This window comes from Astatotilapia calliptera, chromosome 16 (genome assembly GCF_900246225.1).
Source record: "Astatotilapia calliptera chromosome 16, fAstCal1.2, whole genome shotgun sequence".
NCBI classification, from domain to species: Eukaryota; Metazoa; Chordata; class Actinopteri; order Cichliformes; family Cichlidae; genus Astatotilapia; species Astatotilapia calliptera.
In genome coordinates, this window is record NC_039317.1 from 96528 (window position 1) to 109984 (window position 13457).

General features: G+C 44.0%; 1 protein-coding gene across 2 annotated transcripts in view; it reads left to right on the forward strand.

Annotated features, from left to right (window-relative positions):
• pde9aa (phosphodiesterase 9aa) overlaps nucleotides 1–11978 on the forward strand; it is a 43249-nt gene extending 31271 nt beyond the window's left edge. For both annotated transcript variants that reach the window (XM_026144684.1, XM_026144683.1), the window contains 8 exons: nucleotides 364–446; nucleotides 2285–2441; nucleotides 3317–3430; nucleotides 3782–3886; nucleotides 4104–4232; nucleotides 11284–11379; nucleotides 11485–11546; nucleotides 11628–11978. In XM_026144684.1, the coding sequence (XP_026000469.1) occupies nucleotides 364–446; nucleotides 2285–2441; nucleotides 3317–3430; nucleotides 3782–3886; nucleotides 4104–4232; nucleotides 11284–11379; nucleotides 11485–11532 (732 nt within the window). In that variant the 3' untranslated portion in view covers nucleotides 11533–11546; nucleotides 11628–11978. The remainder of the gene's footprint in view (nucleotides 1–363; nucleotides 447–2284; nucleotides 2442–3316; nucleotides 3431–3781; nucleotides 3887–4103; nucleotides 4233–11283; nucleotides 11380–11484; nucleotides 11547–11627) is intronic.
• Nucleotides 11979–13457: the final 1479 nt, after the last annotated feature.

The window sequence follows — 13457 nt, forward strand, 5'->3', positions numbered from 1 at the left end:
AGAACCAGGCTCAGGGAGGCTGTGGAAGCCAGAGATTAATAATTATTAATTAAACACAGAGTGGTCTATAAATAGACCCAGCAGCTTAGACCTACTGCAGTGTAACTAACTATATGTATATATATGTATATATATATATATATATATATATATATATATATATATATATATATATATATATATATATATATATATATATATATATATATATATATATATATGTGTGTGTGTGTGTGTGTCAGCCCTCCCTTGCCCTTAAGAATTTTATTTTTGGATTATGTACACCTTTTTCCCCAGTAATAAAGCTTTTTGGTGTTTTACTTTTTTTTAAAAAATAAAACCAATGTTTATATTATGTTTTAGGAGAAGTTTACTCAGATGGAGATTCTGGCTCTCATGACAGCTGCTGTGTGTCATGACCTCGATCATCCTGGATTCAACAACATGTAAGAAAAGACACAGAAATGCAGCAATAGATGGTGCTTCTCTGTGTCATCTGTCTTCTTTTTTGCCCGTTCTATTCTTGATCACATGGAGCAAATACATGCAGACACTGGAGTCATGCCGGTTACACAAACAACAGATCAATTCAATAGGACAAACAGAGGTGCAGTATTAAACTGAGAGGATAAGTCAAAGGGATAGAAATATTTAAAAAAAAAAAAACTACATCAAAATAGCACAAATAATTGTAGTAACAGGATAGAGGATGAAAAAAAGAATAACAGGTATGTGTACAAACAATTTGTAAAAGACAAGTCTACACACTGATAGAGAGCTGAGAAGGGAATGAGACATCCCATATGGAAAAGAAATAGTAAAAACATATATGATTAACTCATGAAAGTGGACACTTTCTCATTACTTTCATATATTTTTTTGTAAGTATCCAAAACATACAAGTTTCATTATATAATTTTTCAAGGGATCTTATATGTGTTTTCACTCTTGTATGCTTTTCATACAAGTTTCATACAAGACAGATAAAAACTTTATAAGATTTATATATATCTTTTTCATATGGGATAGGCTGTGTCCCAATTCAGGGTCTGCACGCTTGAAGTACGCGCACTACGTGTACTACGTACGGTGCGTACTATAAGTACGCACCGTACGTAGGCTAGACCCCCTATGCTAAGCAAGCCTACCGCAGACATGAGCAAGACAGATAAATATGAAGGCATGCCGGCTCGACGTCGCCCGGATCAACAAGGTCCGCATCAGGTGTTGAGGAACCAGGGCACCCTGGCGAAAAGTGGGCTACTGGAACAAGAAGGCATCGGTGGGCAAGAGACGAAAACAGGGCGTTGTTGGAATGCAACTACGCAAGTAACCCCGGCGGAAGGGGCTACATGAATAGGATGCGGGACCTATGGATTCTTTGATACCCAACATCCACAATGACGGCGAAACAACCAAGGGCTCAGAGAAGAGCTCGAGAGGATGTGGAGGGTGAAGGTGACGGTGGTCCCCGTGGTAATCGGAGCACTAGGTGCGGTGACTCCCAAGCTAGGCGAGTGGCTCCAGCAGATCCCGGGAACAACATCGGAGATCTCTGTCCAGAAGAGCGCAGTCCTGGGAACAGCTAAGATACTGCAGGACCCTCAAGCTCCCAGGCCTCTGGTAGAGGGCCCGAGTTTGAAAGATAAAACCGCCCGCAGGGGCGAGCTGGGTGTTTTCTTTTTTTTTTTTTTATATAAATATGTGTGTGTGTGTGTGTGTGTGTACAGTTAATGCTGAAAGTACAGACATCACTAATGTCACATAACTTTGCCGACATGTGGCCAACAGCAATGTTTTAATGTTCTTCGTTATTAAACATTCGCACATAAATAAGTGACATCATATTCAGTACTTACTTTTGACAGTTCACTCTTCAGCCGCTCCCTTCTGCCGTATTTTGCGGCAAAATTATCCACACCCACCGCCGCGCTATGAATTGTGGGATATATGGGACCACAAAGCGTGCACCGGACCACGCTTGATATTTGGGGAAATCGACGGCGCATTTGGAGTATGCATTTGAAGTACACTTCGAATTGGGACAGCCGTCGTCGCGTGGCGGTGACGTAATCACACTTAAAATGCGTACTTCAAGCGTGCAGACCCTGAATTGGGACACAGCCATAGAACATGAGACAATTACCTTTCAAACTAAAACAGGAAGTTCTTTGTGTTTTCAATTTTCTATTAACTCAGTCTTCAGTCTCTCTCCTCCTGTCACGTTTGTCCCTGTGCCTCTCACTCCTCTTATTGATCCTCTTTGTCATAATTCCCTCCGCAGGTATCAGATCAACGCTAGAACGGAGATGGCCCTTCGCTACAATGATATTTCTCCTCTGGAGAACCACCACTGTGCTGTGGCCTTCCAGATTTTCTCCCAGCCTGATTGCAACATATTCTTCAACTTTGACCCTGAGGCCTTTAAACAGATACGACAGGTACTTATGTGCAGCTGCAGAAACAGAAGTATTGTTTGGGTTAATACATGCACTACAATGGCAAAAATAATTATATTATTATTTGATGAGACCCTGCACAAAATATTTAACAGGTGCTTCAGGACTCTTTCTGCTTGGGACAGTGATGTACAAGGCCTTCATCTTTGTTCGATCTGGGTTTTATCCCTGCTTCTCTGACCTCATGTCTCTTGAGTCTCTGAAAGTCAAGATAACCTGATATTCTTTCCACTCAACCTTTCAGTGAGAGGGGTAGTTGTAGTTCTCTAGATCTAGATTCCCAGCCACCTGCTAAGGTACTTGTTGATCTTTTACTTCATTCCTTTCAGTACAGTAAATGGGACAGCATGCACTGTCATGGGCTACATTAACCTGGGGAACAGGCCATGTTGGCCTTAAACTCCCATGTAATCCACATCTATCAGTGTTCTTCAGCCATCCTTCTACTTGCTTCTCAGTGCTATGGACATTGTGGCTGTCCCTAGTGGCTGGGGTGACTGTAGCTCAGGGGGTAGTGCAGGTTACTGTATGTGCTAATAAGAAGGGCGGTGGTTTAAATCCTGGCTGCTCCAGTCTGCATGCTAAATATTCTTGAGCAAAATAGTAACCCCAAGTTGTCCTCTGATGCATCTATGAATATGTGTGAATGTTAGATTGTGGTAATATGACATTTACAATTTGCATTTTGTTTTAATTCACATTTTACATCCAACTGTTTCAAAATTAGATTTAAATGACTAATTAAGACTATTTCACACCATGCTCTTTATCTTAAACTACATCTACAGAAAATAGCATAAGACACTGAGTTCTCCGTGTCTATACTGATGATTTATTTCCTTTGTCTTGTTTATCAGGAAACTATCACATTGATCCTGGCCACAGACATGGCACGCCACAGTGAGATCCTAAAAACCTTCAAGCAGAAAGTTGACAACTTTGACTACACAAATAAGGAGCATGTTGCCTGCGTAAGGACACATTTATAAATAAATCTTGGTGCTGTCACCTACAGTTAGGATCAGCTAATCTCAACCAACAAACACATGAATTATAACACATGAATTAAAGATTAATGTGGAAAACTCAGTAACTGGACAGTTAGTAAATAAAGTATCAGTCTTGCAAGGACAGACAGTAAAATGAAAATAATGTGATTGGTAACTCCTGCTTCACTTTGCTGAGCAAACTGGAAGAGAGAGAGAAGATTAGTTCGTTCCCCAGCCTGTCCAATGGAAAAGATTACTGAAAAATATGCAAATGTGCTTAGCTACATCAGCATTCATGGTAGCCTTGACCCTCTGACCCTGTGTTGTTTGCAGCTGAAGATGGTACTTATCAAATGTTGTGACATCTCCAATGAAGTGCGGCCCATGGAGGTGGCTGAGCCTTGGGTCGATTGCCTGCTGGAGGAGTACTTCATGCAGGTAGGTATAGCAGTCAAGGAGCATTTGAATACAAGCAGGCAGCATTCCAAAGTCTGTTTCATTTGTACACAGAAAGTTCTGGTTAGCTGTGATGCTACACAAGGTTAATAAATAACAATGAGACACCTGCAGTCACTTGAAGTCTAGCCTCATTTACTTTAGTAGGAGGACAAAAAAAGTGAGCTGCTTATGGAAAATATGTGTTTGTGCTGCTCAGAGTGACAGGGAGAAGGCTGAGGGACTTCCTGTGGCTCCGTTCATGGACAGAGAAAAGGTCACCAAGTCAACAGCCCAGACTGGCTTCATCAAATTCATCCTCCTCCCCATGTTTGAGACTGTGATGAAGGTGAGTGGACGGTGACAGTCAAGGACAGACAAAATAAGAGAGGTGTAAGATAGGAGTGGGTCCTTGCTCTCCTTTATAATTCTTCAAATTGGGTAAAGGGTTCAAACTGAAAGGAAACTAGCTGCTGCTTTAGGCTAACTGCTTTCCTATTACACCTGAAGCGAGACGGCTATCTACTTTGAATTCCTGAATTTTCAGTATTACCCTGCTAATTTTAAGAATGTAGCAAACAGAGATACAACAAATATATGTGAAGGTCTACCGTGTTTATTCCTCTGCATATTATTAGAGCTTTTTTATAATTTCATGTTTTGCATTACAATACCACAGAGACACAACAACTGACATATTTAAACTGTACAGTCTGAGGCAGAAATATTTCAGTAGCTAACACATTTATTCAAACTGCATGTCACTGCTGTTGTACATTAAAATCATTTGTGGAAATAGTGTCCTGGACTTTTACAAACAATTCTACAAGTTTAGCAGGTTCATTTGAGAGTGATGATGATAGACCTGAAAAGACTCAGCTTAATGATTCCTCTGCAGAAATGAAGCTCTTGTTCCTGCTGGAAAATGTTAACTGCTAAAAGGAAGATGTTTCAGATGAATCGAAGCAATATGTCCCAGGGGTGTTCTGTTGGATTTTGGTCAGGGGTCCAGTCAATGGTATCAAATCTTTGATCTTTACTGGCCTACCACCAAACCAGTCATGCAGACCGTGTCACCACTGTCACATATGCCCGGGTGAACCTGCCAGTGGCTGACCTGCCAATTCTGGTATTCTATGGCAAAGTGCTGCGCAGTGAGCGCGGAGTCCAGTAGAGGATATCGGACCTTACCTTATGAATTCTGTTTGTGATCGTTTGGTCAGAGACATTCACAGCACTGGCAACGCTAAGCCTGTTCTTCCTTCCACAAGCAAATCCTGTTTAGGCACTAGGGACCTTGTGTTGCCCTGCCCAGCTTTCAGAGAGTAACTACCTGTGCCCTCAATTATTATTATTATTACAGTGGGGCAAAAAAGTATTTAGTCAGCCACCGATTGTGCAAGTTCCCCCACTTAAAATGATGACAGAGGTCAGTAATTTGCACCAGAGGTACACTTCAACTGTGAGAGACAGAATGTGAAAAAAAAATCCATGAATCCACATGGTAGGATTTGTAAAGAATTTATTCGTAAATCAGGTTGGAAAATAAGTATTTGGTCACCTCAAACAAGGAAAATCTCTGGCTCTCACAGACCTGTAACGTCTTCTGTAAGAAGCTTTTCTGTCCCCCACTCGTTACCTGTATGAATGGCACCTGTTTGAACTCATCATCTGTATAAAAGACACCTGTCCACAGCCTCAAACAGTCAGACTCCAAACTCCGCCATGGCCAAGACCAAAGAGCTTTTGAAGGACACCAGGAAAAGTATTGTAGACCTGCACCAGACTGGGAAGAGTGAATCTACAATAGGCAAGCAGCTTGGTGTGAAAAAATCAACTGTGGGAGCAATCATCAGAAAATGGAAGACATACAAGACCACTGATAATCTCCCTCGATCTGGGGCTCCACGCAAGATCTCATCCCGTGGGGTCAAAATGATCATGAGAACGGTGAGCAAAGATCCCAGAACCACACGGGGGGACCTGGTGAATGACCTGCAGAGAGCTGGGACCAAAGTAACAAAGGTCACCATCAGTAACACACTACAACGGCAGGGAATCAAATCCCGCAGTGCCAGACGTGTTCCGCTGCTGAAGCCAGTGCATGTCCAGGCCCGTCTGAAGTTTGCCAGAGAGCACATGGATGATACAGCAGAGGATTGGGAGAATGTCATGTGGTCAGATGAAACCAAAGTAGAACTTTTTGGTATAAACTCAACTCGTCGTGTTTGGAGGAAGAAGAATACTGAGTTGCATCCCAAGAACACCATACCTACTGTGAAGCATGGGGGTGGAAACATCATGCTATGGGGCTGTTTTTCTGCCAAGGGGACAGGACGACTGATCCGTGTTAAGGACAGAATGAATGGGGCCATGTATCGTGAGATTTTGAGCCAAAACCTCCTTCCATCAGTGAGAACTTTGAAGATGAAACGAGGCTGGGTCTTCCAACATGACAATGATCCAAAACACACCGCCAAAGGTACACACAAAGGAGTGGCTCCGTAAGAAGCATTTGAAAGTCCTGGAGTGGCCTAGCCAGTCTCCAGACCTCAACCCCATAGAAAATCTGTGGCGGGAGTTGAAAGTCCGTGTTGCTCGGCGACAGCCCCAAAACATCACTGCTCTCGAGAAGATCTGCATGGAGGAATGGGCCAAAATACCAGCTACTGTGTGTGCAAACCTGGTAAAGACCTATAGTAAACGTTTGACCTCTGTTATTGCCAACAAAGGTTATGTTACAAAGTATTGAGTTGTATTTTTGTTATTGACCAAATACTTATTTTCCACCCTGATTTACCAATAAATTCTTTACAAATCCTACCATGTGGATTCATGGATTTTTTTTTCACATTCTGTCTCTCACAGTTGAAGTGTACCTCTGGTGCAAATTACTGACCTCTGTCATCATTTTAGGTGGGGGAACTTGCACAATCGGTGGCTGACTAAATACTTTTTTGCCCCACTGTATGTGAAATCCAACAGGAGTTGGACTACCTCCTGTCCAGCTTTGTGGAGTCTTTTATAAACTGTTTACGATCAGTCTGGAGAGGGTCCCAGTGCTGTGGAAGCTGTTATTGCTTGTTCCTGTACCAAAGATGCCACGCAGCAGGTTTACAGATCTGTGGCGTTAATTTAAGACATCATGCAGACCCTGGATAGGCTGATCCTCGATCAGCTCTGACCTATGGTCAGGCCACATCTGCTTACCAACCCCACCTCGGAGTTCAGAACTCCATTACTTGCTCAATCATGTCTATGCCACTTGGAACAGCAGGTGAGCACTGTGAAGGTCATTTTTTCTTTTGTACTTTTCCAGTGCATTCAACATCATCAGACCAGTCCTCCTGAGTGATAAACTAACAGCCATGCCTGTCTCATGCGCTGGATTATAGATTACCTGGCAGAAAGACCACACTATGTGTCTGACAAGTTGATCAACAACACCGGGGCACCACAAGGGGCCGTCCTCCCCCGTTACCCTATTCCCTGTTCACCCTCTACACCAGGGGTGTCGAACTCCAGGCCTCGAGGGCCGGTGTCCTGCAGGTTTTAGATCTCACCCTGGGTCAGCACACCTGAATCAAATGATTAGTTCATTATCAGGCCTCTGGAGAACTTCAAGACACTTGAGGAGGTAGTTTAGCCATTTAAATCAGCCGTGTTGGATCAAGGACACATCTAAAACCTGCAGGACACCGGCCCTCGAGGACTGGCGTTCAAGACCCCTGCTCTACACCTTGGACTTCAGCCACTGTACAGAGACCTGCCATCTACAAAGATTTTCTGATGTGGTGGATGGATGCATTAGTGGGTTTGGTGAGATGATGCACCAACCTGTGGTGGACTCCTTTGTCATGTGGAGTGAGTGGAATCACTTGCAGTAACAAAGAACAAGGAAATGACTGTGGACTTTAGGAGGATCAGGAAACCAGTGACCCATATTTCAGTTCAGCGGGTCAACACGGTGTGACAGACGTTCCTGCGGTGGAGTGGGTGCTGGGGGCTGCTGCTTTTGGGGGAGGCACAGATGGGGGCTCTGAGCCTAGCGCTAGTCAGGGGAGCTTTGCAGATACCTCCAGGGATGTCTTGGACTGGGCAGGCCTCTCACCAGAAGAACATTGCCAGTGGTTCAGGAGAATCCAGATGGCAGTGGAAGATTGGCCTTTGGGATGGGGCTACACGACAGCGGAGGCCACACGACTCAGGGGCAAGGTGGCTACGACCTGAGCGACCAAGAGAGAAGCGCAGGTGTTAGGGCAGGTGGTCCTTGAGCAGTTCGTGGAAGGGCTCCCCTGGGAGACAGCACGGTGGCTTTGCTGCCACCAGCCGGAAGAGGAGGACCACCTGGCCATGCAGCCAGAGGAGGCAGAGGGTCACTGGAACTGGTCTCGTCCCACTGGCCGGCTGGCTCCCCAGCCCTGCCCTGGCAGAACCGCCACTGCAGCTACAGCCCACTAACCCCTTTCTCCCCGATCTGCCTCCCCAGGACCTGGCAGCGACAAACACCACGCAGGGCGGCACCGATGCCAAGGCAGGGGTGTTGGGGTTATGGGCGGCAGGGACACCTGTGGTGGGAGTGTGCCCACTGATAGACATGGAGCAGGTGTTCAGCGTCGCAGGGGCTCCAACACCCTCCTCCGGTCCAGGAGGGCCACACAGTGTTCCGGTAAGGTGCCCAGGGGATATATGCCAAGCTTTGGTGGAAATGGGCTTCACAGGCATTGTTGGACGCAGAGTGGGTGGAGGTCAGGTGTGTGCATGGAGACATTCACAAATATCCCCTGGTGGCGCTGGCTGCAGATAAAGTTTCAGGGCAAAACACATAGAGTAAAGGCTTCAGTTCTGGGGACAGATTGGCCGGGGTTTAAGAATCTATTGGGTCAGTGTGTGGGGATGCATCTACAACCTGTCTCGCACACTAAAAGAACTGTACAAATTAACTGGCATTAAATCTGTTCGGACCAGTGTCTACCACCCTAGATCGACGGTTTAGTGGAGCGACTGAATAGGACTTTAAGGTCCATGATTCGTAAGTTCATTCACAAGAATGAACACAACTGGGATCACTGGATAGAGCCTCTGTTGTTTGCAGTGCGAGAGGTTCCATGGCATCCATGGGATTTTCTCCCTTTGAGTTACTGTTCGGCAGGAAGCCAGCAGATCCAAGCCCAGCTAAGAATGAAATTCAATTTTGGACCTGAGAGCAAAGCTGCACACTTTGGGGAGGTTATCATGAGAAAAGGTGTGGATATGAACCGAGTCTCACAGGCGGTTTGATACATCAGCATTTATGGTAGCCTCGACCCTCTGACCCTGTGTTGTGTGCAGCTGAAGATGGTACTTATCAAATGTTGTGACATCTCCAATGAAGTGAGGGCCATGGAGGTGGCTGAGCCTTGGGTCGATTGCCTGCTGGCAATAATACAAAGAAAACTGAGAAAACCCTAACAATGATATGATCTCCTGTGAGCAAGTGAATTGGCAACATCATGGCAAGATTCGTCCAGATGCTTGGCTACAAGATGAACAGCCACAAGAAGCAGTATCCTCCATGGAGAAGGAGACTAGAGGCCACACAGAGGGAATGCTGGAGATGGAGATAGAGCAATATTGGAAGAGCACAAGGAAGGAGGCCAGACTTAAAGCCAATTGCACAAGTTGCCATCAAGTGTGGGAATTACCAAAAGAGATGCTTTTTCCCCACTTCTGTTCTGCATAAGTCTGAATCCACTCATTCAAATAGAATGGCTACAGATACCAACTACAGAATGGGATCTGTAGTTGGTATCTGGGATCCTCTTTATATATATAAAAGAGATGGCCGCAACCACCAAATACCTGCAGAGGGTCAGCCAAGTCCTGAAGAGCAGCTGAATGGGAAAAACAAGATCTGGGCAATCAACACCTATGCCCTGCCGGTGATTAGATACCCTGCTGGGATATATACCCTGCTGGGATATATACCCAGTTGGCCAAAGAAGGAGATAGACGGCAATGTATGCTAAGCGAAAGGAAGGAGGCCAACCACCGATGAAACAACGAACATCCATAAGTACATCGGGAAGATGGAAACAACTGACATGTGCTTAGTGAATACCTCAAGCAGCAGAAACCCAAGAAAGAGGAGGAACAAGGAGAGGAACCATCATGGAAGGACAGTATGACCACTGACAGAAGCGACTGACATTGAGAGATCTTACCAAAGATTGACTGAAAGACAGCACAGATAGCACGGGCACTAACCGCGGCAGCACAGGAACAAACTCTGAGCACAAGATTGTGTCTAAAATTTTGAAGTGACCTAACATGAAAAATGTGGACTAAATGAAGCGCTGTGAATACTTCCCAGGTGTTCTGTATGTGCTGTATGTTCTTCCTCAGATGTTACACTAAATTTCTTAGATAAAGTGAGTGTTTTCTGACCAAGCGTCTTGTTCAAACAACAAACAACATTTCCCTCAGATACGATAATGTCTTTTATTTAAACTGATGTTTGGTCTCTGAATTGTAAGTGGAGACCCAACTCCAATAACACTAATCAGAGAAGTGTTTTGATGCATGCTAAATCATCCCAAAACATTGATTCTGTTCATCTAGAATCAACGTTTTCAGTGGGAGAAACATTTCATCACTCATCCAAGTGACTTCTTAAGTCAAAGTTAGTTAAAGTTGGAAACTAGAACCACTGGTGAGGTCAGTTTCTTGATCATAAATATGCAAATTGTCATGACCACTGATCAGTGACCATTGATCAATAACAAACACATTTTCCCTAAACACGGTGTCTCTGTGGCTTTCAAACGCCAAATCACACTGCGCCAGAATCGAGGAATTGTTCACCAGTGGTGCTAGTTTCAGTCATCATGTAAATGTATCCTTTATACCCTTTATAGTCAGAGAAGTTAACACTTGCTCTCTGTGTAAGTGTGCAAGAATGGGAGAACAGGAAGTGGTGCAGAGGTCCAGTAGCAGATGGCCTTAAAGGGAGATTAGCCAAAATAGATTTTTTTTTGGTGATGGTGCAGAACTTTTTGATCACCTATAAGAATGAGTATATAAAGCAGTTTAAACTAGTTCCACCTCAAGCACCTGTTACCGTAAATGTGTGCTTTAGCAGTGACACATCAGCAATAATGATAAAATGGAGGATAATGCATAAACTGTCAAAGCAATAATTATAAATTCCAACCAGGAAGTTCCTGCTAAAATTCCAAAGTGTTACATTTTACAAGTGTAAACCTGTCTGTGCTAAGGATCTAAATGGACTGCTTATTGTTATACACTGTTACACTGTCTCTTGACTTCACACATTTTGACTCTTAGAGTTACATAAACACAAAATAATGAGGCGTTTGCAGCTTTAATACTGACTGCATGTGTGTGTGTGCATCTGTTAGCTGTTCCCACAGATTGAGGAGGTGATGGTAAAGCCACTCAGAGAGTCAAGAGACCGGTACGAAGAGCTCAAACAGACTGATGATGCCGTGAACGAGGTTGGATGATTTTTACAAGTGTGTGTGTTTTTAAATGCGGCTGCATTTAATTTATCCGATTGGTCCTGAGTGTACTTTGTAACTGAGAAAGTGTGTTTCCTTCAGGTGCAGAAAAAGAAAAGTGAGAATTTAACAATGGATGGTGAGAAGTGAAAAGTTCTGAAAAGGTAGGAACCAAACACAAGTGTTTTCTGCAATGTTTCAGTCAGACTATGCATGAACCGCTTTCTTTGTGATCCGTGTTTCAGGACCAGTGAGCACAGAGCACAAGTACAGTGGAATAATGAGATGTGTTGTTCCACTGGGAGCTGTAAGACCTTCCATCACCCTGTCCACTCCTCACATGGAGCAGCATGAAGGGTGTTGTCGTTTCCAGTGTGCCACAGGAAGATGATGGCCGATGTTTAAGAGCAGCTTCTTAAGCTGCTACAGGACTTGAGGACCAGAGGGACTCTGAATTGAGTGGTTTTAGCTGAATGCTAGCATTCGAATACCACAGACTACTTCAGTGAACAATATTTAGATATAATTTGTGTATTGTGTTTGTTTTTACATATTTTTATTGGCTTTTGTTATTTTATACAAAAATTAAAAGTATAATCTTAATAGCAAAGTTCTGTCTAGACTGTTTCTTTTATTTTCACACAAAATAGCCAATTATTCGTCATGGAAAGGCAGCAAAAGAGAAGAGGAAAAAAGGAGGGCAAAGATAGACAAGGACAAAATACAAGAGAGGGAGAAGCCAAAAGTTAACGAAATGCAGTGAAATGAAATGCTTCCTAATTCTTCTTGTGATTGCTCCCTCTCACTGGATCATCTGCATCCATCTTACCCTATCCTCCTCTGTCACACCCTCTGCATATCCTCCTTAACTTCATGGGTCATTGTGGCGCCAGTGTGTATGGCATGCCATCTGCTGCATCTTTTGCTCTCCACTTTGTTTTTGTTGTTGTGTGTCAAGCAAAATGTCAAGTGTCTATCGATGTATGATCACCAGACAGTTCTAAAGCTTTTTTCTACCAACTTCCGTGCTCACCTCACTGGAAGCGGCACAGACGTCAGGGTAAGTGAGGTGGGCGGTTAGCTAAAACGCCTGTTTGGCCTGCTGTCCCAAACTTTTCCTGGCCCAAAAGGAATCGGCTCCTCACCTCTTTGCTTTGTTGCGCTCGTTGGATCAGGTCTATCACATCGATCATATCTTGTGTTGTACAATGTGTGGTACAACACAAGTCTGTGGGGGGTGTGGTGACAGTGTGGGTACCTTTGATGGTGTGATGAAGCCCTGGGAATGTGACGAATCTTTCTGACCAACTGTGAAGTACTGACATCAGCTCATTTGATTTACAGCAGCCCTGCTGTGATAATACATGTGGGCTACGTACCAGTGGATATGTAAACGTAATGATGTATCAATAGCAGAATACCCATATGAGGTCCCGTATAATCTAAATATATACACACACACACATAACTAACCATCCACTCTGAGTTGATTTAAGTCTTATGTACATGTACATGAAGTACACGGACACACTGCACAGGTGGTTTCATGTCTGCGCAGCTGCTTTATACGTGTGCTGTGGGGAGTGGGCAGGCTAGGCAGAGTGTCTTAAAGAAGTATCTACACATCCAACCAATGGGGATCATTCCCTGTACATATGGAATATGTAACGGAGTGGAGAGAGAGTCTCGATGTGATAGAGAATAAATTATTTGACCAAAAAAAACCCAAAACACACACAGCACAAGAGCAAAAAGCATCTCAGCAGCTGTCTGCACTGTGGTGCACAGGTAATGATGTGAGCTTCTTTTCTCGCCGCCTGACCTGGGAAAGGAGGTGTTGCAGTAACTCAAACTCCAGGCCTCAACCCTACAGTGTCAGGACAGCTATGCATAAACCATGTAAAACAGAAGAGGCCCAATTTCCTTCACAATTATATGAAACAGTCATTGAGAAAATGATTACTTCAATTTATTGCTGAGAGGCTGTGAAGCCCAGAGTGTTTAATTAAATCCTAGTCTCATATTCTTTTTAAGCTGTGGAACACATTTTCCTGTTTCATTCATTCTCATAACTC